Consider the following 22,055-nt stretch of genomic DNA (forward strand, 5'->3'; position numbering starts at 1 on the left):
TATGATTTCGTCTAGGGTAGAGTTTTATCAGTGTAAAATCCTAATCAGACCTACAGAGCATGGGCAGGAGAACTACCCACACTTTGACAGAAGTTTCATTTTGTAACTTCGAAACATAAGGAATTATACACTGACAAAATAGTCAGGGACACCATTATTCATTCTGCCCTGGATAAAGAAGCTGTACAGCAGGCTTTACAGTCTGGTGACCCACCACTTGGAGAGATTACAGCTCTAGCATAGGCTTTCTAAGTGTCACAAGCAGCAGGCTAGCAATTAGAAAGATGGGCTGACATAACAGCTGCAGGCATGCCAAATGGCAACCACAGGATGTCAGTATTTGATTTGGATACATTAACATCATTTGGTTTTACAAGCACAGATACAAAAAAAATTATGTCACATAAATTGTCTTTTCAGGACTCAGAATCATTAAGCAAGGGATACTCCGACATCTCCTCTGCTGGACTTGGTAGACCTAAGAGTTCACAGCCCACATCATGCTTAAAGCTTCCACTCGTCCCCACTCTTGCAAAGTGCCTACTGTTCCACTGCTTTTTGTAAACAGGTTAAGGAGGAATTTGATTGACTAACAAATTTGGCTGTCACTGAACCAATGCATCTAGTCAATTGGCAACACTACTAGTAGTCATTAAGAAACCGTCAAGGAAATTAAGATTATGTGACGATTTCAAAATGATGGTAAATGCACAGACTCAAATCATTTCATATCCAACAACACATACAGAAGAATTAATGGCAAAACTAGCTGGTGGGAGATACTTCTCAAAAATAGTCTTGGTAGACACCTACTTGCAACTTCTCTGTTTCAAAGATTTCTTGAGCAACTGACGCAAAATATACCATGCTGCACAACAGAGGTTGAATATACCACTTCAGTTTTAAGGTTCTTTTTCTATCATCATGTGTGATACTAAAAATAAACATGAGACTGAAGCTAACAACAATTTTTTTTACACACAGTAGTACATATGAGAAAGCAAAGAAGAAGTTCCATATAACATTTTAGAAAACAGCAGTCGGGCTAGGTGTGGTAATACCCAAGTCAGTGCCAAAGTGACACCATACAATACAATGGACGATTATTAGCTTTGGTATCTTGTTTATTTTCAGTATCACACCTGATGATGGGCATGTAAGAGCCCAAAACCAGTCATGGTTAAGCACAGGAAAATAAAGAGAACCTTAGAGGTTGAAAATACCGCTTCAGTTTTAAGGTTCTTTTTCTTTTCCTATGCTTAAAACATGACAGTTCTCTGTCTCTTACATGCCTATCATCATGTGTGATACTGAAAATAAACTTGAGACCGAAGCTAACTCCCCCCCCCCCCCTTCCACATGGTAGTACATATGAGAAAACAAAGAAGAAGTTTCATATAACATTTTAGAAAACAGCAGTCGGGCTAGGTGTGGTAATATCTAAGTCAGTCCCAAAGTGACACCATACAATACAATGGATGATTATTAGCTTTGGTCTCTTGTTTATTTTCAGTATCTCACCTGACGATGGGCATGTAAGAGCCCGAAACCGGTCATGGTCTAAGCACAGGAAAATAAAGAGAATCTTACAACTGAAGCGGTATTTTCAACCTCTGCTACAATGGTCAGTTGGAGATGTTCCTCCAGCAGGATTGTTCATGCTGTATAAATTATTCTTGATGATGGTAGTAACGGGAATCTCCACTGTGGCAACATCTATGGAATCTGCATACGCTATTCCAAACACTTCAAGAAGCAAGATTGGAGTATAACCTACAAAAATCTAAGTTTTTTCAGCCATCAACTGAATATTTGGGACACACAATTTCACATGCAGGCATCAAACCAATGATCACTAACATAGAAGTGATCATAGCACTACCACAGTCAAAGAAAGAACTGATATCTTTTCTAGGAAAGTTTCCTTCTACAATACATTCGTCCCAAATGCTTAAAAATTGCTCAACAATTGAATTAACTAAGCAAGAAATGTACACCATTTGTGTGGACACAGGACTGTGACACCCATTTCAAACTTGGGAAGTCTGCCTTTGCTCAGCCTTGTGTTTAGCTACCTTTCAGTCTACAAACAGTTCACAGTTGTGACCGACACCTCAGGCTACTGGACTAGTGCCATCTTAGCATATCTGTATTCTGACAGGACTGAAGAGCCAATAACTTACACTTCCAAGGCATTGAGAGCTGCCCAAAAGAATTAGTCACAAGTTGAAAAAGAAGCTTGAGGCATTATATATGCACTCAAGAAATTTCACGTTTTTGTACAGAGTGAAATTTCATCTTATAACAGACCATGAGCCTCTCACATCACCGTACAGCCCCTCATCAAGGCCACTAAATAAAACGGCTCATACGTTACACTTTTCTTATGCAGATTTAATTATGAAATTCATTTTCATACCCCAGACAAACACACAAAAGCAGGTGCTCCTCTCAGCTACCAACGGGTCCCAATCTGTCATACAACAAAAAAGATGTTTTATGTTTCCATCTAGATGATAAAGCATTGTTAACAACAGAGACATTCACAACTACAGGCATGCACATAACAGCTGCCATGGGTACAGACCTCGTCTCAATGTTTATCTCAACATTCTGCGTGCTTTGACAGAGAAGCTGCCAGAACGGAAAGAGGATCCACTATACCAACATTTTCAGATATGAAAGTGATTGATTTTGGTTAATGGAGTAGTGCTGCTAGCTAAGGAACACACATCACCACAAATAGTCATACCCCTGTCATTACAAAACAACATTCTACAGCTTCTGCATTACGGCCACTGGGGGATATCTAGGAGTAAAACACTGGCACAATGATATGTATATTGGCCAGGTGCTGACAACTAAACAGAACAACTGGTCCAGTCATGCAACACATGCATCAAACAGAAAGCCCAAGAAAACTTTTTCTAGATGGCCTACACTGCACACAACCATGGGCACAGGCCCACTTAGACTTTCTGGACCCCTTTCTGGGAACAAATTAGCATATTCCTACTCGCAATGTGTAGTTCGCCCAACTTCCACAACTGGAAGAAATACCATTAAGACCTTATCAAAATGTTTTCATTTGAAGACCTTCCCCAGACTTTCAGCCCCCTGTTTACTTCATAAACCTTCAGAAACTTCTGTGTCATGAATGGCATCCAGCACATTAGAGCTCCATCTTCATTCACAATCCAATGCTAAAGCTGAACGACTGGTGTGAACATTCAAAACACATATGCAGAAGTGCATCGGAGGCAGTTCCGTGGAAAATGCTTTAACTCGATTTTTAAGTTCTTACAGAGCCATGCCCATGGGAGACAAAGAGTTTAGCAGAACTTCTTCATGACTGTTAGCCGCTCAAGCTGCTTCACCTGCTGATGCCAGCCCTACACTCGGCACTGGCACCAGCACCGCAAGCACTGTAGTTCTGACTGGGCACCACAGTCTGAGCACAAGCATTTGGACAGGGTCCTGGTGCTCATCCAGCAGCAATAGGGATGCGAGGTGTTTCTGCTGAAAGGGGCTCACAGGCAACTCATCCAAAACCTCAACCGACAACACCTGCACATCACTGGGCAGTCGCCACCACCATCTCCTCCAGCCGATATGGCACCTTCCCCAGAGGCTGATTCCTCTCATGCACCTTTCTACTCACCTCCAGTAACATCCATCCTGGAGCACCTGGAGCCCCCTATCCTCACTACTTTTCAACACTCTGCACCACCCACATCTTCTAACAAAAGCAACACGGACGAAACATTTTCCAGGAATCTACAAGAGAAGGCTGATGCATCTCTGTCACCAGCCAAGAGCCTACCTACCGTCGTCCAACAGCCAACTGGATCCACACCAAATAATTTCCAGCCACACTAAGGCGTGCTATACTGCCTAGGGCCCCCACCACGAGCATCTTTCCGGGCAGCACCTGTGCTTTGCTTGCTACACTGTGTCTCTGGGAAAACTGATGCAGAAGTGGCATCATCACCAGCAGAGACCCGATAGATGCTCAGTTATGAGCTACCTAGTCTCTGTCCACGCAATGGCTGCTCCTATCCGGGCATCTTCCAGACCTACAGCCTCCAGCCAGCATACAGTGAGTCGGTAGAATCATCAGTACTCAGCAATGACATGGATGTCGCATCTGTGGGGGACTACCAGCACCTCAGGTCTCGCATATTTTACAGCTGATGACCAGTCGTGACTCCCCCGATGAGGGATGGATGCGGTAACCCTTACACATCACCACATAGCAGACGTTACTAGGCCTCTTCTTCTCCAGAAGTGGCACCTCGAGCAGAAGCTATCACTGCCTTTCACAGCTGCCACATAGAGTGTGCATAATGTACACACTGCTGCACAGACAGCACAGCACCATTCCATCACACTCCCAGCATGCTACATCACTGAGGCTCACCCGCTATTCCATGGCATTTGTCACTGGAGCTGACCACCAGGAACAGCACCTGCCACCTTGTCGCAAGCCGGAGATGAAAGTTGGGCGCATCAATGCACACAGAGCCCTACTGGCAACGACATAAACTAAAGTGGCTTATTTAGCCTGCTGACAACACTCCAGAACTTACTTCATCCACTGGACTGTTACCATCCATCATAATCTAGTGCTCTGCGCATGAACTACCTGGTTCTTCAACTGGACTCTGCTTTGGATTTGCTGTTATTAGATTGCTTTTATCGCCTGTGAATAAAGTAATTCTTTAACTGCTCCATGTTTTCTCCCTGTGTATGAGCCACTACACCAAGGAGCACATCCTGATAATTATTGTGGTTGCTCGTATTACAACATGCTGGAGGAAACAAACAAAACTAAGAAAAGGCAACCACACACCTGAAACTGACTGTGGGCAGTTCGTAGACACACCATGACAACAGAGAATACTTCTTGTTTAACTGGTAAAATAATGGCAGTTTTAAGGCTAGCGACGTTCTTGTGCTGTTACATGCGTCTATGCACCACCACCAACCTGCTTCCAATGACTGTCTGATTTTTCCTAATTTTACTCTGCTGTGGATGTTCAATATACTAGACAGTGGTAATTAGCCACAGACAGAGAAGGACTACTTCTAGTGGAGGAGGACGAGAAGGGAGAAGGGGGAGGGGGAGAAGACAGATGCAAGAGAGAGAGAGAAAAAAAACACATCAATATAATACTTACACGAATATCCGTCTAGCCAAAAACCAATACTTCCGTCCATGCCGATCAAATCCCAGATGTTCTTGTCTGCACAAGTTTCCTGTCTTTTCAACATCAGGTATGCAATCCGTCACGCCAGACACCTATAGATAACATAAAATTATGTTGGTGTTACCTATATTTATAAAAAACAATCTTCAGTTCAATTGAAGTAGAAGTGAATCATGTTTACCAAACTCCAGAAAGTAAGTCTAAAATATTCTGAAAAGTACACATTAGCTGTTTCATTCCCAATACCTTCAAATTAAGAAGAAGTAATGTTTCATACTTAATGATGATTAGGGTAAATGAAGATCATGTGCAATTCACGAACATGCAAAATAAACAGTCTGACAAGTTCTCCACCTTCTGAAGGTTTTTCACATACAGATTCTTCTCAGAACATCGTAAGCTTAAAATAATGCAGCTCATGCAAGTGTCACTTGTCCAGCAGTCAAAAGCAAAAAGAAATTCCAGCAACAATCAATTCAGCAAATAAAAAAATCAAATTATTTCTATTAATGGTGTACCTCCACTTTCGCATTGATTAGTCTGAAAATGGAAATGCAAATTTGGCTCAGCTGTTTGATTTCACTGAGCTGTTAAGAACCAATGTATTCAACGAGGCAAGGCCGTTGGCTGCTCTGCCTCTGATAGAATAGGATACACCTGTGACGGGACTAGAGGAGGATATGCTACATTGGTAAATTGGGCAGTTTTGCACCTGGGTCTTCCGCAGGTATATGACCTCTGTGGCAAGAGGCTGGGAGTGGGAATGGCAAGGATATGGACCACAACACTCTGTAGGTTGGGAGGGCAGCAGAATACCACTTCAGGAGGGATGGGAAGGATCATGAGAAGGGGGTCTCTCATTTCTTGGCATGATGATAGATAACTGATGTCCTGAAGAGAGATGTGGTTTAGATGCTCCAGTTTGGGGTGATACTGGGTGATTTGCAGTTGGTTCTTGGAGGGTGGTGTGAGGATATGGTGTGGGAAATCTGTGGACTGGGTTTGGGGTCGATTCCTGTCTGTGAAAGCCTTTGAAAGACATTCAGCATACTGGGCAAGAGAATTCCAATCACTGCAGAAATGCTATCCATGGGTGATCAGGCTAACTGGGAGCAAGTTTTTGGTGTGAAAAGGGTGACCAGCTGTCAAAATGCTGGTACTGTTGTTAGTTAGTAGGCTTGATGTGGATATAAGTATGGATGGAGCCATCAGAGAGGTGGAGGTCAACGTCCAGGAAGTGGTATATTGGGCTAACGTCCAGGAAGTGGCATGTGGGGATAAGAAAAACAGGTGAAGCAGATGGGACAGAAGGTGGTGAAGTTGTGCAGGAGTGATGAAGAGGTGTCTTGGCTCTGGGTGCAGATCATGAGAATGTCATCAATGAACCTGAACCAGACAAGAGGTTTGGGTTTTTTGAAGGCTAAGAGGGTTTCCTCTAGACGATCCACAAATAAGTTGGCAGAGGGGGGTGCCGTGTTGGTGCCCATGTCAGTGCAGCAGATCTGTTTGTATATCTTCTCCTCAAAAGGGATGCAGTAGTGTTTGAGGATATAATTAGTACAGGTATAAGGAATGGTGTAGGGGTCTGGAATTGGAAGGATGTAGGGAGACACAGTGTTTGATGGCAGCAAGACCATGGGCAACAACAGGACCCACTCATTGTCTAATCTCATCCCCCAGACTGGGGCAATTAAATTATGTCCTTCACTAGAGTTTCAATTATCTATCATCAGGTCCCCTACTAAAATGGTATTCTGCTGCCCTCCCAAACCAACCAACATCCTGATACATCCCCATGCCACTCCTACTCGAAAACTCTTGCTGCAGAGCTCATATGCCTGTGGGTGAACAAGGTGCAAGGCCTGCCTGATTCACACACCGACTACATCTGTCATAAGCTTATCCTAACCCATCAGAGGCAGGACCAACTGTGAAAGCAGCCATGTCATACACCAGTTCTGCTGCAATTTCTGCACAACATTTTATTTGGACATGACCACCAGCCAGCTGACCATGAGAATGAATGGGCACTGACAAACTATGCCAAATAACAGAGTTGACCACCAAGTGGAGTAATACACTGCTGAGTACTACATGCTAGAGTTCAAGGGTTGTGTTACAACCTCTGCCATCTGGGCCATTCCTCCCAGCACCAGCTATTCTGAACTATGCAGATGGGAGCTATCCTTGCAGTACATTCTTCACCCCATAATCCCCGACTCCACTAACAGACTGCACTCACACCAACTTCCCAACATTCTCCCCTTCCTCTGTTCTGACATTCACTCTCAATCCACACCTTCAAATTGTCATTGTGCACCACACAAACTCACCAGCTTGGGTTGCCATGTGTCACATGCCTACTCCACACCTGCTGCCCTATCTACATCTACATCTATACTCTGCAAATGATTTCCTGTTTCATTCACACAAGGAATGTGGGAAGAATGACTGTTTAAATGCCTCCATGTGTGCTGTAATTAACCTAGTCTTATCCTTACGATCCCCATTGAAGCAGCGATACATTGAAGGTTGTACTATATTCTTCAAGAGTCTGCTGGTTCAGTTTCTTCGGCATCTCTGTCACACTCTCCCATGGAGCAAACAAATCTGTGATTGATTATGCTGCCCTTCTCTGTATGTTTTTACTATCCAGTGCTAGTCCTATCAGGTAAGGGTCCCACACACTTAAGCAATATTCTAGGATTGGCTGCAAGAGTGACTTGTACACAGAGACTTTGTAGACTGATTACATTTCCTCTGTATTCTACCAATAAACTGAAGTCTGCTATCTGCTTCACTCACAACTGAGCCTATCTGATCATTCCATTCCATCATTCCATTTCATCACTTCATACCCCTACAAAGTGTTACACCCATGTATCTGTACGAGTTGACTGCTTCCATCTGCGACTCATTGAGATAGTCATAAGATGTTACATTCTTTGGTCTGTTTTCCACATTAGTATCTCGCACACCTGCTGCCTCCCTCTCAGCTGCCAGTTACCCTTCACCAAACCCTCTTCCTGTTTCCAATCTCTTTTTCTCTTTACCCACCCCTACCCGACAACCCCTCACCCCAGAACACCTACCGAACCCCAATCCCAGAGTTATGTATTCAGCCGGCACAATGTAGTTGTGTGAGTGTGTGTGTGTGTGTGTGTGTGTGTGTGTGTGTGTGTGTGTGTGAGAGAGAGAGAGAGAGAGAGAGAGAGAGAGAGAGAGAGAGAGAATTAATATACATTATTCTAAACAATTATCCATTGTAATTCTTCAGACTTTCACACTGATCTGTTGGCATCTTGAAGCATCTGGTATTCCACCAGATATCAGCGTCATTCACACACAATATTTCAACGTGACTCTTTATCTTCATTGGGAGTTATCTGAGACTGCTCAAGGAAAGGAACGTGTCCGGTATACATATCTTCTGCCTTCCCCTCCATGGTCTGTTCCAAGCATTCGATTTGCTGTCCATGCCCATTAACAGCATCACTAGTCATTCCCCCTTTGGTCTGGTGACCCTTGCCACGCACTGGTATTCCATTTTCAGTCCGTTGTTGTTCCAGGTGTCTCATCTGTGGTCCACTCCTGCTAGAAACACTCTTAGGTACCAGACTGAGGGCTTGTGTTTCATCTATGGTCTAGTCCACTCGCCTGCTTCTGGTTTTCCGTTTTCAGTCAAGTGTGGTTCTAGGTGTTCCCCTCGAGGTCCACTCCTACTAGAGGCAACCTGTGAAGTTCCATCTTTGGTCTGGCGTGCCTGGTGCTCTGTCTGGGGCTCATTATCCACGTCCACATCCTCAGTTCTTCTTCACAACCCCCTATTGTTCTGAGGGTGTGGACATGAGGAACGAACCCCAGATAGAGCACCAGGCACACTGGATCAAAAGGTGGAACTTCACAGGACACTTCTATTGGGAGTGGACAACAGAGGGAACACCTAGAACTGCACAGGATCTAAAACTGAACACCAGCGTGTGGATAGGCACACCATCCAAAGAGTTGATGCCTAAGAATGCTGCTAGCAGGCGGGGACTGTAAATGGAATGCCTGGAACAGACTGTGGAAGGAGAAGGCAGTAGTTATAAATACCAGACCCATTCCACTCAATAAGCAGTCTCGGATAGCACCTGATGATGACAATGAGTCATGGTGTCGAAATATCATGCATGAATGATGGTGATATCTGGCAGAGTACCCAACATCTCAAGATGGCAATCACGCAGTGCTATCAGGAATATTAACAGACGGCAGACATAAAGGAATGTCAACTGTGGAGTCGAAAATTTGGAAGTAGGGTGGATGGTGGAAAAATATGAAGTGGACATTGGTGGAAAAACACATAACTGAATGTATGTGCCATTCATTGAGCATGAATGTTATCAGACTGAAAGGCATGAAATTTGAGATGCTATCTATCGGTGGCTCCAGGACCTTATCATTTTCTACTTATTGTATTTCATAGTTCAAAGATACTATTTTCATATCTTGTGGAGTTCTATGAAAAGTACTGAATTGTATGAACTGAGCCTTGTCAAATGTAATGATAAGTCATTTATCCTAAACCCATACCTTTACATTTTCAAATATTTCATTATCTGTGCCCTTTCAGTTATTGGACATGAACTACTTATTTTCCTATACTTAAATTATTTGGCAAAAACAAGATTAGTATCTTCTAACAGTGCAAAGGAAGATCATTTACGCAAAATAAAAACAACAGAGAAACTGAAATAGAACCTGTGGTACAAAATGTTCAATAGCTTCAAATTCTGAATGCTTATTTGCAACTGAACACTCTGCTTTCTGTCATGCAGATGAGATAAAATGCATTAAGCTGCCATGTCTACAAATCCATGGTATTTTCATTTGGGCATGGGGATCTCCTGATTCAACAACTGAAAGCTTATACCAAGTCACAAAAAGTTGCCACTGGTACTCATTTCTGATTTATTGATTCTAATATATCATCCACCAAGATAGATATACTTCATCAGCCATAAAAGTTTGAGACTGGATTAATAAAAAAAATAGAGGAAAGTTGAGATAATGGTTTTAATGCTTCAGGTATTCTTCTACATGATCTGTCCCCACTTGAACACAACACGCAGAACATTCTTACAATCATGTGAAACTGTCAGAAAACTCATTGTTTGGGATGAGGTTCAACTGGCACTTCACACTGGCTTAAATATCAGTTATGTCATCAAAGTGTTAACCATTCAGGTGAAATTCTGGGCTGCGTCGTTTTGTAGTAGGTTCTTATTGATAATACCAAGTCTTGTCACCTATGATATTTTTACCAAAAAGGAATTGTACACATTTGTCACAGCAGGCATACATATGTTGTCATTTTTGTTTGGGAGTCAAGGTATACAGATCAAACTTTGCACACATTTTCCTCTCTTTCAAACATTCTGGGGTATGTCTTGATCACTTAGTTTAGAGATGTTGCTCCATTGCGATTTGTGACCTGACAACACTGACATACTAAGGCCTCACATTTGCTACTTAACACTGGCTGCTCACAACTGATTGGTTGAATGCACAACTGCTTTTTACAGTTGTTAGTTCAAGCTGCCACCGTAATTACTGTGCTGATATCACTTATACATCAGGAATATAATCGGTGTCACAACTTTTCAGCTGGACAGTGTGGTCTGTCCAGTTGATAGCCCTTTTTGAAATCTAAAATATTTGCTACTGTATTAAGTTATTATGTGCAATCTCTTCAAAAATTTTGAAATAATGGCAATAAGAATATGGGGTGGTAATTCTTTGCTGATGTTTTATCTCCTTTTCGTGAAGCAGCTTGACATCATCACATTTAAGCCTGCGAAAATACCACTTTGGAAACATTAATTACGTAAGTAACTTAATATATTGGCAAGTGATGAAGTGACATGTCATTCAAATGGATTACTGCTACAAATGTCTCTGTTAAAATCTGAATGAAATGTTAGAGATGTTCACTTACAAGAGACATTTCACTGTGTCCTTAAAAGTTTAATATGATGCAGCTTATACCTTGTGTGCCCTGCATACGCCACACTGCCAGTCTTCCTCTGGAATATCTTCCATTGGTGGATCAATGCAGTCCAGATGATATACAGCTGGACATGTTTCACAACAAAGCAAATCCCCCAGCCGGTGACAAATTCTGCAGTGATCATCGTAATGGATATTGCCTGGAATTTAAGAAAATACACGAACATAGAGGCATCTTCAGATACGCATACTCCTTTTTTCATTCCATTGCTTCACAACACAAACAATTTTTTTTTTCATTCAGACTTTATTCAAGAGATTATATGAGTTTGCAAAAACATAAGATTCCTAAATATACACGATTTTTTCTTTCCACAGTTAAAATGACATGAAAAAGGCTTCAAATGGTACATGTTATAGAAGAACCACTGCAACTACACACTGGCTAAAAAAGTGCATCAACCTGGTTAAAGAGATATAATTAAAAGGCACTCCAAACCACATTATATTATCTTAATTCAATTCAATCCAAGACTTCCTTCATGACTCAGACCCCACATAACGAACCACTTATGCGTAATATATGCTGTTTAGTACCATGCACTATGTGGTGACCTGTGAAATATATCATCATCTTAGCTTACACTACAATAAATTGTGATTACTTAGGTTACCAAAAAATGGAAAGTCTAGGATGGAATGTAACAATATTATGAAAAGGATAGTTGCTATTCACCATATACTGGAGATGCTTAGTCACAGGCAGGCACAACAAAAAGACTGTAAGTTTGGCCGACAATGACTTCATCGAAAACACACACACACATGACCACAGACTCTGGCAGCTGAAGCCTGAAACTGGCTTCTGCTACCAGAGACTGTGATTATCTGTGTGTGTGTGTGTGTGTGTGTGTGTGTGTGTGTGTGTATATATTTTCGATAAAGTCCTTGTTGACTGAAAGCTTACTTTCCGACAGTCTTTTTGTTGCGCCTATCTGTGACTCAACATCTCCGCTATAGGCTGAGAAGCAATAGGTTTATGCTTTACCATAATTGTTATTGATACTGATTGAAACAGCAAGTTTACTGTTACAGTCACAAATATTTTATTTTGTTTCCACTACTGATGACACATAACCAAATATAAAATGAATTGTGACAAATAACAATGAACTTGCTGTTTCAATCATTCTTAAATATGTTGCTGCCCATAGCCAAAGAGCTATTTGAAGAAAGGTAGCAGCTCCGCTTTGAAAGTTGACATTAAAATCCACAGAGCTGAGACAATCACACACTCGTCCACATTACTGTTTCATAAAGCTGTAGGGCAACATCTACATCTATAGCTCTGTATAACAACAACATGAAACAGATGGACTGAAACTCACCACATGGAGGAGAGGCTGAATGGCAGACAGGCATAGTGAAGAATACTGCTATATATATTGCTCAATATTATTCAGCTTTGAGACTGAGTCCTTCACAATATGTAGACACCCCCCCCCTCCCTCTCCCTCTCCCTCTCTCTCTCACACACGCACACACACACACACACACACACACACACACACACACACACCCCTAAACGATGTTCGACTGTGACTGCATCCGAGTTGAGCAGCAATCTTTGTTGGGGTCGGTAGTAAGGATACAGAAGTGGCAGGGATTGGGAAAAGAGAGGAATGGCAACAATGGGGTGGGGGAAGATGCTACTGCTGCTGCCCTTGGAAGTATGCAGGAACATGGTAGTGCGGAATGAGAGTGGGCTTCTAGGTGCAGCATCGTAGGTTATGTTCGGAAGGGGGAGGGCAAAATGGAGAGCAGTAGAGAAGAGGAAAGGCTTCACGGGTGTGCTAGTGAGGTCAAAGTGTGTTAGGGTTGGAGTGGAAGCAGGAAAGGGGATATGCTAGTGTACAACAGGGAATGGCAAAGATTAAGGCCAGCAGGGGCAGGGAGGGGTGACTTCAAAGCCTTTACACCTTTTTGAACTTTGATTTCCTTTCTAAATTTCTACTCGGTTTCCTTCAACTGCTTGTGCAATGTACAGACTGAATAACATTGGGAGAGGCTGCATCCCTGCCTCACTCTCTTCTGTACTGTCGCTGCCCTTTGACTCTTATAACTGCACTCTAATTTCAGAAAAGTTGTAGATCACTTTTCATCCCCTGTATTTTATCCATGCTACCTTTAGAATTTCAATAAGTGTCAAAAGCTTCCTCTAAATATATAAATTCTATAAATGTAGGTTTGTCTTCCTTCTGTTTATCTTCTAAGTAGTACAGTTAGTATTGCCTCTTGTGTTCCTGAATTTCTCTGGAATCCAAACTGACCTTCCCTCAAGTTGGCTGTTGGCAGTTTTTCCATTCTTCTACAAATAGTATTAGTATCTTAAGTATACTAGTATGCCACTACATTCCCTTGACATTTGCCAACAAGTACAACCAGTATTCAGAAGTATTCCAGAATAAGTCAGCACTAGAGCACTGTATGCAGTTCCCTTCATACAGTTCCTAGAATCCTCCACCAGAGATAAGTTTTCCGGAAGGAAATTCCTGACAAAATAAAGTATTATTGGTTATACAATGATTTATCAATGTGTGTGTGTGTGTGTGTGTGTGTGTGTGTGTGTGTGTCATATACAGGGTGTCCATTGATTGTGACCGGGCCAAATATCTCACGCAATAAGCGTCAAACGAAAAAACTACAAAGAACGAAACTTGTCTAGCTTGAAGGGGGAAACCAGATGGCGCTATGTTTGGCCTGCTAGGTGGCACTGCCATAGGTCAGACAGATACCAACTGCGATTTTTTTAAATAGGAACCCCCATTTTTTATTACATATTCGTGTAGTACGTAAAGAAATATGAATGTTTTAGTTGGGCCACTTTTTTCGCTTTGTGATAGATGGTGCTGTAATAGTCACAAACATATGGCTCACAATTTTAGACAAACAGTTGGTACAGGTAGTTTTTAAATTAAAATAGAGAATGTAGGTACGGTTGAACATTTTATTTCGGTTGTTCCAATGTGATACATGTACCTTTGTGAACTTATCATTTCTGAGAAATCATGCTATTACAGCGTGATTACCTATAAATACCACATTAATGCAATAAATGCTCAAAATGATATCTGTCAACCTCAACTCATTTGGCAATACGTGTAACGACATTCCTCTCAACAGCAAATAGTTTGCCTTCCGTAATGTTCGCACATGCACTGACAATGTGCTGACATATGTTGTCAGGCATTGTCGGTGGATCACGATAGCAAATATCCTTCAACTTTCCCCACAGAAAGAAATCCGGGGACGTCAGATCCGGTGAGCGTGCGGGCCATGGTATGGTGCTTCGAAGAGCAATCATGAAATATGCTGTTCAATACAGCTTCAACCTCATGCGGGCTATGTGCCGGACATCCATCATGTTGGAAGTACATCGCCATTCTGTCATGCAGTGAAACATCTTGTAGTAACACCGGTAGAACATTACGTAGGAAATCAGTATACATTGTACCATTTAGATTGCCATCGATAAAATGGAGGCCAATTATCCTTCCTCCCATAATGCCACACCATACATTAACCCACCAAGGTCGCTGATGTTCCACTTGTCGCAGCCATCATGGATTTTCCGTTGCCCAACAGTGCATGTTATGCCAGTTTACGTTACCGCTGTTGGTGAATGACGCTTCGTCGCTAAATAGAACGTGTGCAAAAACAATCTGTCATCGTCCCTTAATTTCTCTTATGCCCAGTGGCAGAACAGCACACAACGTTCTAAGTCGTCGTCATGCAATTCCTGGTACATAGAAATATGGTACGGGTACAATCGCTGTTGATGTAGCATTCTCAACACCGACATTTTTGAGATTCCCGTTTCTCGCCCAATTTGTCTGCTGCTGATGTGCGGATTAGCCGCGACAGCAGCTAAAACACCTACTTGGGCATCATCGTTTGTTGCAGGTCGTGGTTGACGTTTCACATGTGGCTGAACACTTCCTGTTTCCTTAAATAATGTAACTATTCGGCGAACGGTCTGGACACTTGGATGATGTCCTCCAGGATACCGAGCAGCATACATAGCACAAGCCCATTGGGCATTTTGATCACAATAGCCATACATCAACACAATATCGACCCTTTCCGCAGTTGGTAAACGGTCCATTGTAACACAGGTATCACGAAGCAAATACCGTCCACACTGGCGGAATGTTACGTGATACCACGTACTTATATGTTTGTGACTATTACAGCGCCATCTATCACAAAGTGAGAAAAGTGGTCCAACTAAAACATTCATATTTCTTTACATACTACATGAATATGTAATAACAAATGGGGGTTTCTATTTAAAAAAATGCAGTTGATATCCGTTTGACCTATGGCAGCGCCATCTAGCGGGCCAACCATAGCGCCATCTGGTTTCCCCCTTCAAGCTAAACGCGTTTCGTTCTTTGTAGTTTTTTCGTTTGTGTGATATTTGGCTCAGTCACGATCAATGGATCACCCTGTATATGACAAAAAAAGTGCTGTCGCAAAAGAGAAATAATCATTTTGACTGTAGTATAAAAGCACAGTAGAATTACTCAAATATCAGTATGGATTTTGTAATATAGTGGTTTATGCTATGGCTGCAAGGTGTAGGTACCAGTATGTGTCTCACCTTTTGAAATTATTTATGCTTTAACACTCCTGATTTCTGGCATGTACTTACTTATCAAACACTTTAATTTGCCAGAACATTCTATACATGTATAAAATAGGGTCACACACTGCTGAGATAAGGCAGTTTGGTTACATTGTACTTTCATTCGTGCTCAATAAACATGCTTTCAGTGTGGAATGTTACATCTTTTTTTGGACCTGCTCTCACAATCAGTCCTCCGATTCCAGACCCTATGGACATAGCTTTGTGGAGATGCCAGGTACTACAGACATCAACACTGTCATGGCTCCAATAAGGCTGTCAGTCACCTTCGCTGGCTGGCACCAGAATGTTGTTGTTGTTGTCTTCAGTCCAGAGACTGGTTTGATGCAGCTCTCCATGCTACTCAATACTGTTCGAGCCCCTTCATCTCCAAGTAACTACTGCAACCTATATCCATCTGAATCTGCTTACTGTATTCGTCTCTTGTTCTCCCTCTACAATTTTTGCCTCCCCCGCCCCCTCCCCACACACACACACACACATTTCCCTCTAGTACTAAATTGGTCACCCTTCACCCCTTGATGTCTCATAATGTGTCCTACCAACTGATCCCTTCTTGTAGTCAGGTTGTGCCACAAATTTCTCTCCTCCCCAATTCTATTCAATACCTTCTCATCAATTCAAAAATGTTCAAATGTGTGTGAAATATTATGGGACTTAATTGTTAAGGTCATCAGTCCCTAAGCTTACACACTACTTAATCTAAATTATACTAAAGACAAACACACACACCCATGCCCGAGGGAGGACTCGAACCTCGGCCGGGACCAGCCATACAGTCCATGACTGCAGCGCCTTAGACCGCTCAGCTAATCCCGTGGGGCTCTCATCAGTTATGTAATCTACCCATATAATCTTAAGCATTCTTCTGTAGCACCACATTTCAAAAGCTTCCATTGTCTTCTAGTCTAAACTATTTATCATCCATGTTTCCCTTGAGTACATGGCTACACTCCATATAAATACCTTCAGAAAACTCTTCCTGACCCTTAAATCTATACTTGATTTTTTTCAAATTTCTCTTCTTAAGAAACACTTTTCTTGCCATTGCCAGTCTACATTTTATATCCTCCAAGTTTGACCATCATACGTTATTTTGCTTCCCAAATAGCAAAACTCATCTACTACTTTAAGTGTTACTTCCTAATCTAATTTCCTCCGCATCACCTGACTTAATTTGGCTACAATCCATTATCCTCGTTTTGCTTATATCCTCCTTTCAAGACAATGTCCAGTCCATTCAGCTGCTCTTTCAGGTCTCTGACAATTACCATGTCGTAGGCAAACCACTAAGTTCTTATTTCTTCTCCATGGATTTTAATTCCTCCTCCAAATTTTTCTTTTGTTTCTTTTACTGCTTGCTCAATATGCAGATTGAATAACATCGGAATAGGCTACAACCCTGTCTCACTCCCTTCTCAACCACTGCTTCCCTTTCATGCCCCTCAACTCTTATAACTGCAATCTGGTTTCTGTACAAATTGTAAATAGCCTTTTGCTCCCTATATTTGACCCCTGTCACCTTCAGAATTTGAAATAGAGTATTCCAGTCAACATTGTCAAAAGCTTACTGAGTCTACAAATGCTAGAAAAGTAGGTTTGCCTTCCCTTAATCTATCTTCTAAGATAAGTCGTAGGTCTTGAACTGCCTCACGTGTCCCAACATTTCTACGGAATCCAAACTGATCTTCCCTGAGGTCGGCACCAAAATACAAATATTAAATTCCTTAATGGATATAAGAAGCATTCATGATTCAGATATGCATCAGGCATCCAGCATGTTTTGGGAGACACTGTCCAGGATCCAATGAAAAACCTAAAAGGATTCAACCATGAAGTTAAATAAAACAGTTGGGATGACATGCTATGTCTTGCCAATGTCTACTTTTACTCAGGTGGTAGAGTCTAGCACTTGTTTGAAAACAATAAGGATAAGGTCAAGATCTATGAAAAAATTTAAGTGGGAAAAATAAGAAAGAAAGAAAAGACATTTGGGGACCAACAGCAGCAAATCTGCGCAGCTGAAAAACAACTGAAGAACCGAAACAAATATCAAGGGGAGACAACATAGTTTGAATATACAGTGTTTAGGCACTGTGTCATACAATGAAACTAAAAATGATAGGCTGACAAATTTTAAAGCCTAATGGATGAGATGGGGTAAGGCACTTCTTTTGAAGACTGTCACCGCAACAGAGGATTTCATGAAGTGGTGCCAGCTCATTGAAGCAATATACCAGAAAAAGAGTATGCTGAAAGATGTTTGACAGATTTCCAAAATCATAACAATGGCAGTCATGGAAGACTGTCAGGACCTTACACCACTAATATGCAAAGTGAGGGAAGAGAGATGTGGGTTTAGACACCTATTAATGTCACACCTACACAGCTGGAAGTACCGGCATTGAATTGAAAACCCTGACAGGATGAGGTAGCAGTGTTAATTCAAGAAGAGATTTGTCGATCATTGCTATCAATCACTATAAGAATGAAGTCGGTAACCCTGGAAATATGCAGCAAATGTCAGACAACATCAGGCTTAACAACACACAAAAAGGCTGACATTTGAAGAATAGAAAACAATTATCAGCATGCTCCCACTGTGCAAGCCCTGAGCATACAGTATGCTACTGTAAAGAAAGAAGAAGAGTGTTTGGTAACTATTATGCCACAAGATGCCAACAACAGGACCATTCTATGCATGCAAGGCAACTGTTGATGGCTACTGTCAATCTGCTGGACTAAGCCCATCATCACACCCCTGTCCAACACACTATTATAGCCCTCCATCGCCATTCAGAAGTTCCAGCCACTAGCCCAGCTGCCAAAACAAGGAAAACTATACAAGGTGATCAGTCACATTGATGTCATAATCAAGGACAAACCTGTCATGGCACTAGTCAATTCTGTGGTGTCATCTCCGTGATATTGGCTTCTTATCGTCACTTGTTGGGTAAGACTGTGTTTCAAGTATTGAAGGCCATTGTACTGAAGGTTGCAAATGGAAAATACATCCAGCCAACAGGAACGTGTATTGTGGAATAAACATTAATGATCCAGTGTTATCTTAATATGGGACTTCTTGTGGGCATCACAAGCACTGACAAACTGTGGAACACTTTAGTTACATATTGACAAAACTACTCCAACAAAGGTTGCTCTGGGCTGTCTACCACTGAGGAGATACTTGTTCCACACTAAAAAACAGATGACTAAAAATGGATGAGTTTCAGTCAACTGTCCAGTTGCTCAGTTTAACCGTGAAACTGTATTCAAGTAAAATAATATACTCAGTCACATAAAAGAAATCTACAGGAGGCCTTCAATATGTGATGTAACACATTTTTTTTCAGGTTGGTTTTATTCAGGATTCCAATACATCATATTATTCCCCACTCTTTTTGCTACAAAATCCTATTTTTCAACACAATCTTTGTTAAATGAAACAGCCTTAGTCCTGCATGGTACCACCCTATTGGCCGATGTCAGAGCCAATGTCTTGCTGCATCAAATTTGTCCACAACATCCATGAGTGCTTCCCATTGAGTACATCCTTCACTGGGCCAAGCAGATGGAAGTCAAAAGGTGCGAGTTCAAAGCTGTATGGCAAATGAGGAAGAACCATCTGATGAAGTTTCGCGAGCTCCACTTGGGTGCACAGACTTGTGTGAGGCCTTGTGTCATTATGGAGAAGGAGAAGTCCATTTGCATTTTTATAGAACCCAGTGAGCACATGCCTTTGAGTATCCCAACTGTTGGCAAGTGTGTCAGCACTGCCAACAGACATCCAGATGTGCAGTGAGGTGTTTGATTGTGACCCATCAGTTACCCTGAAAGAGAGTGTCCGCACATTCCAACATTGCAGGAGTCACAGCTGTGTGTGGCCGGCCAGCATGCATGACATCAGACAGGTTTGCACAGTCTTGTTGCAATGACAATAGACACCTTGTACAATGACTCATTGTGCTTTTGTTCACTGCCATGTCTTTGAAAACATTTTGCAAGTATCTATTAATATCTGAGATGGTCTGGTTTTATATATAGAAGGGGGGGGGGGGGGGGAAAGAAAAACAAAAAAAAAAACAAAAAAAACCCTCAATGACAGCTCTCTGCTCGGAAAACACCTCCATTACATATGCCATTTTGAAGGGTATGTAAAGCACCGTCACCATCAGTACTTCATGAAACTATAGGCTCTGAAGCAGCAATTTATTCCACAATATCCCACAGCAGATTCCGAATTGCCCTCCCCCTCCCCCCAACCAAAATTGGCCAAGGAAAAAAATATGTTGCATTACTTATTGCATGCCCCTCATACAGGCCAACGACGAACATAACAATCACAGACGGATAAAGAGAGCTGTCGACCACTGCTGCAGCTCATTCCTTAGGGTTTGAGATAGAAAGATCAGCTCAGAACCACTGGAAGAGACTCTTGTTACAATGTATTTCCTGACCACACACAGGTGGATTCTACTACCCAGTCCTGGATTGACTGAGTTTGCAACATTAGCGAGTATTCTGCGCCTCTCTGACAAAAATCTTGACGGGGAAAATTTACTGGAAACAGAAAACAGACTCTTTCCTTTTCCAGAAAAAGACAGAGCTGTAACAAATTATCCAGCTCCATGGCATGTGATGTGAAGGGCACTCTTGGAATGTATGCCTGCTAGGGACACTTAATAAAGAATATCAGTTGCAAGGTTGGTTGGGGTTGGGTTGTTTGGGAAAGGAGACCAGACAGCGAGGTCATTGGTCTCATCGGATTAGGGAAGGATGGGGAACGAAGTCGGCCGTGCCCTTTCAAAGGAATCATCCCGGCATTTGCCTGGAGTGATTTAGGGAAATCACAGAAAACCTAAATCAGGATGGCCGGACGCGGGATTGAACCGTCGTCCTCCCGAATGCGAGTCCAGTGTCTAACCACTGTGCCACCTCGCTCGGTCTGTTGCAAGGTAAGGCCACTACAACAAAACTTCACTAGGGAGATGGCACACCTTTTTGAATCCTTAAGAAGGCACATTCAAGCACTTTATAATGAGATTGCTAAGATAAAACTACACACTGACACTAATGGTTAGAGGATAGTTGCCGTTCTAGTGCAAACCCAGAAAGGTTCTGCAAAGACAGATTGCTACATCTCCAGAGTGGTTTCCAAATCTGGGAAGAATTACTCAATGACTACCAAATGGGATGCAAATAATTACTAATCATCCCAACTCATCTACAACCAGCCATACAGAAGTAGTTTCACGACACTCTGACATCAAGTTACCTGAGAGAATAAGAAGCAAGTATCACTCACCAGGTCTCTAGCAACCTGACAGACACTGCAGAAAATGCCAATTACAAAAGTATATACCTCAGTTACCACCAGACAATAGGTAACAATTCTTCCTACAGTTGCTACTCTCCACCACATTGGAATTGACATTTTGGGGAGGTTCTCGTGTCAACAAAAGGAAAAAATGGATAGTAGTGTGCTCTGCTTACCACTCTTACTACACTGTTGCAAAGGCGGTAACTCATGCCACAGGTCTAGAAATTGCCAGATTTTTTGTAGAAGATAAAATTTTGAAGCATGAACCACCACAAGTAGTTATTTCCAATTGTTGAAAAATTTCAGGCAAGACCGGTGTAAGAAATAATTCACAATGGAAACATCACGCATAGGATGACAACAGCATACTACCCGCAGGCACAAGGCTTAACGGAATGTTTTAATTAGACGTTGGTATATGTGCTTTCAATTTATGTTGATAATGGACTTAGAGATTGGGCACAAAGATACAATACTGCCAGTGATGACATTCACGTACATCACAGTAAAGCAAGTCACTAAAGGTTTCATTGCATTTTTCCTCATTGCATTTTGAACCTAATGATGATGATGATGATGATGATTACTTCAAAAAAACTTATCATCAAAAATGAAGATGCAAGAATACTGACCAGTGTACTAATGGCAAAAGCCCAGGACAATGACTGTGGATGTTACAACACTATAAGTTACAATCTACATGACATAATATGGACTTTCACAGTTGTGTGGAAGAATTATTATTTAAGTGCTACTTTGTCCCATACTGAATTCTACATCACTTGTTAATAGTGACAATAGTACAAAGAAGCTGTCCTCAGGAAGC

At 41.9% G+C, this 22,055-nt stretch overlaps 1 protein-coding gene across 1 annotated transcript in view; it reads right to left on the reverse strand.

Moving 5' to 3' along the window:
• Window positions 1–22,055, reverse strand: part of LOC126249437 (nucleosome-remodeling factor subunit NURF301) — a 320,790-nt gene that overhangs the window by 283,867 nt on the left and 14,868 nt on the right. The window contains exons 2-3 of the mRNA XM_049951093.1: window positions 11,241–11,401; window positions 5,181–5,302 (exon numbers count right to left, since the gene is read on the reverse strand). Of these exons, the coding sequence (XP_049807050.1) occupies window positions 5,181–5,302; window positions 11,241–11,401 (283 nt within the window). The remainder of the gene's footprint in view (window positions 1–5,180; window positions 5,303–11,240; window positions 11,402–22,055) is intronic.

Source organism: Schistocerca nitens, chromosome 1, assembly GCF_023898315.1.
Source record: "Schistocerca nitens isolate TAMUIC-IGC-003100 chromosome 1, iqSchNite1.1, whole genome shotgun sequence".
Taxonomy (NCBI): Eukaryota; Metazoa; Arthropoda; class Insecta; order Orthoptera; family Acrididae; genus Schistocerca; species Schistocerca nitens.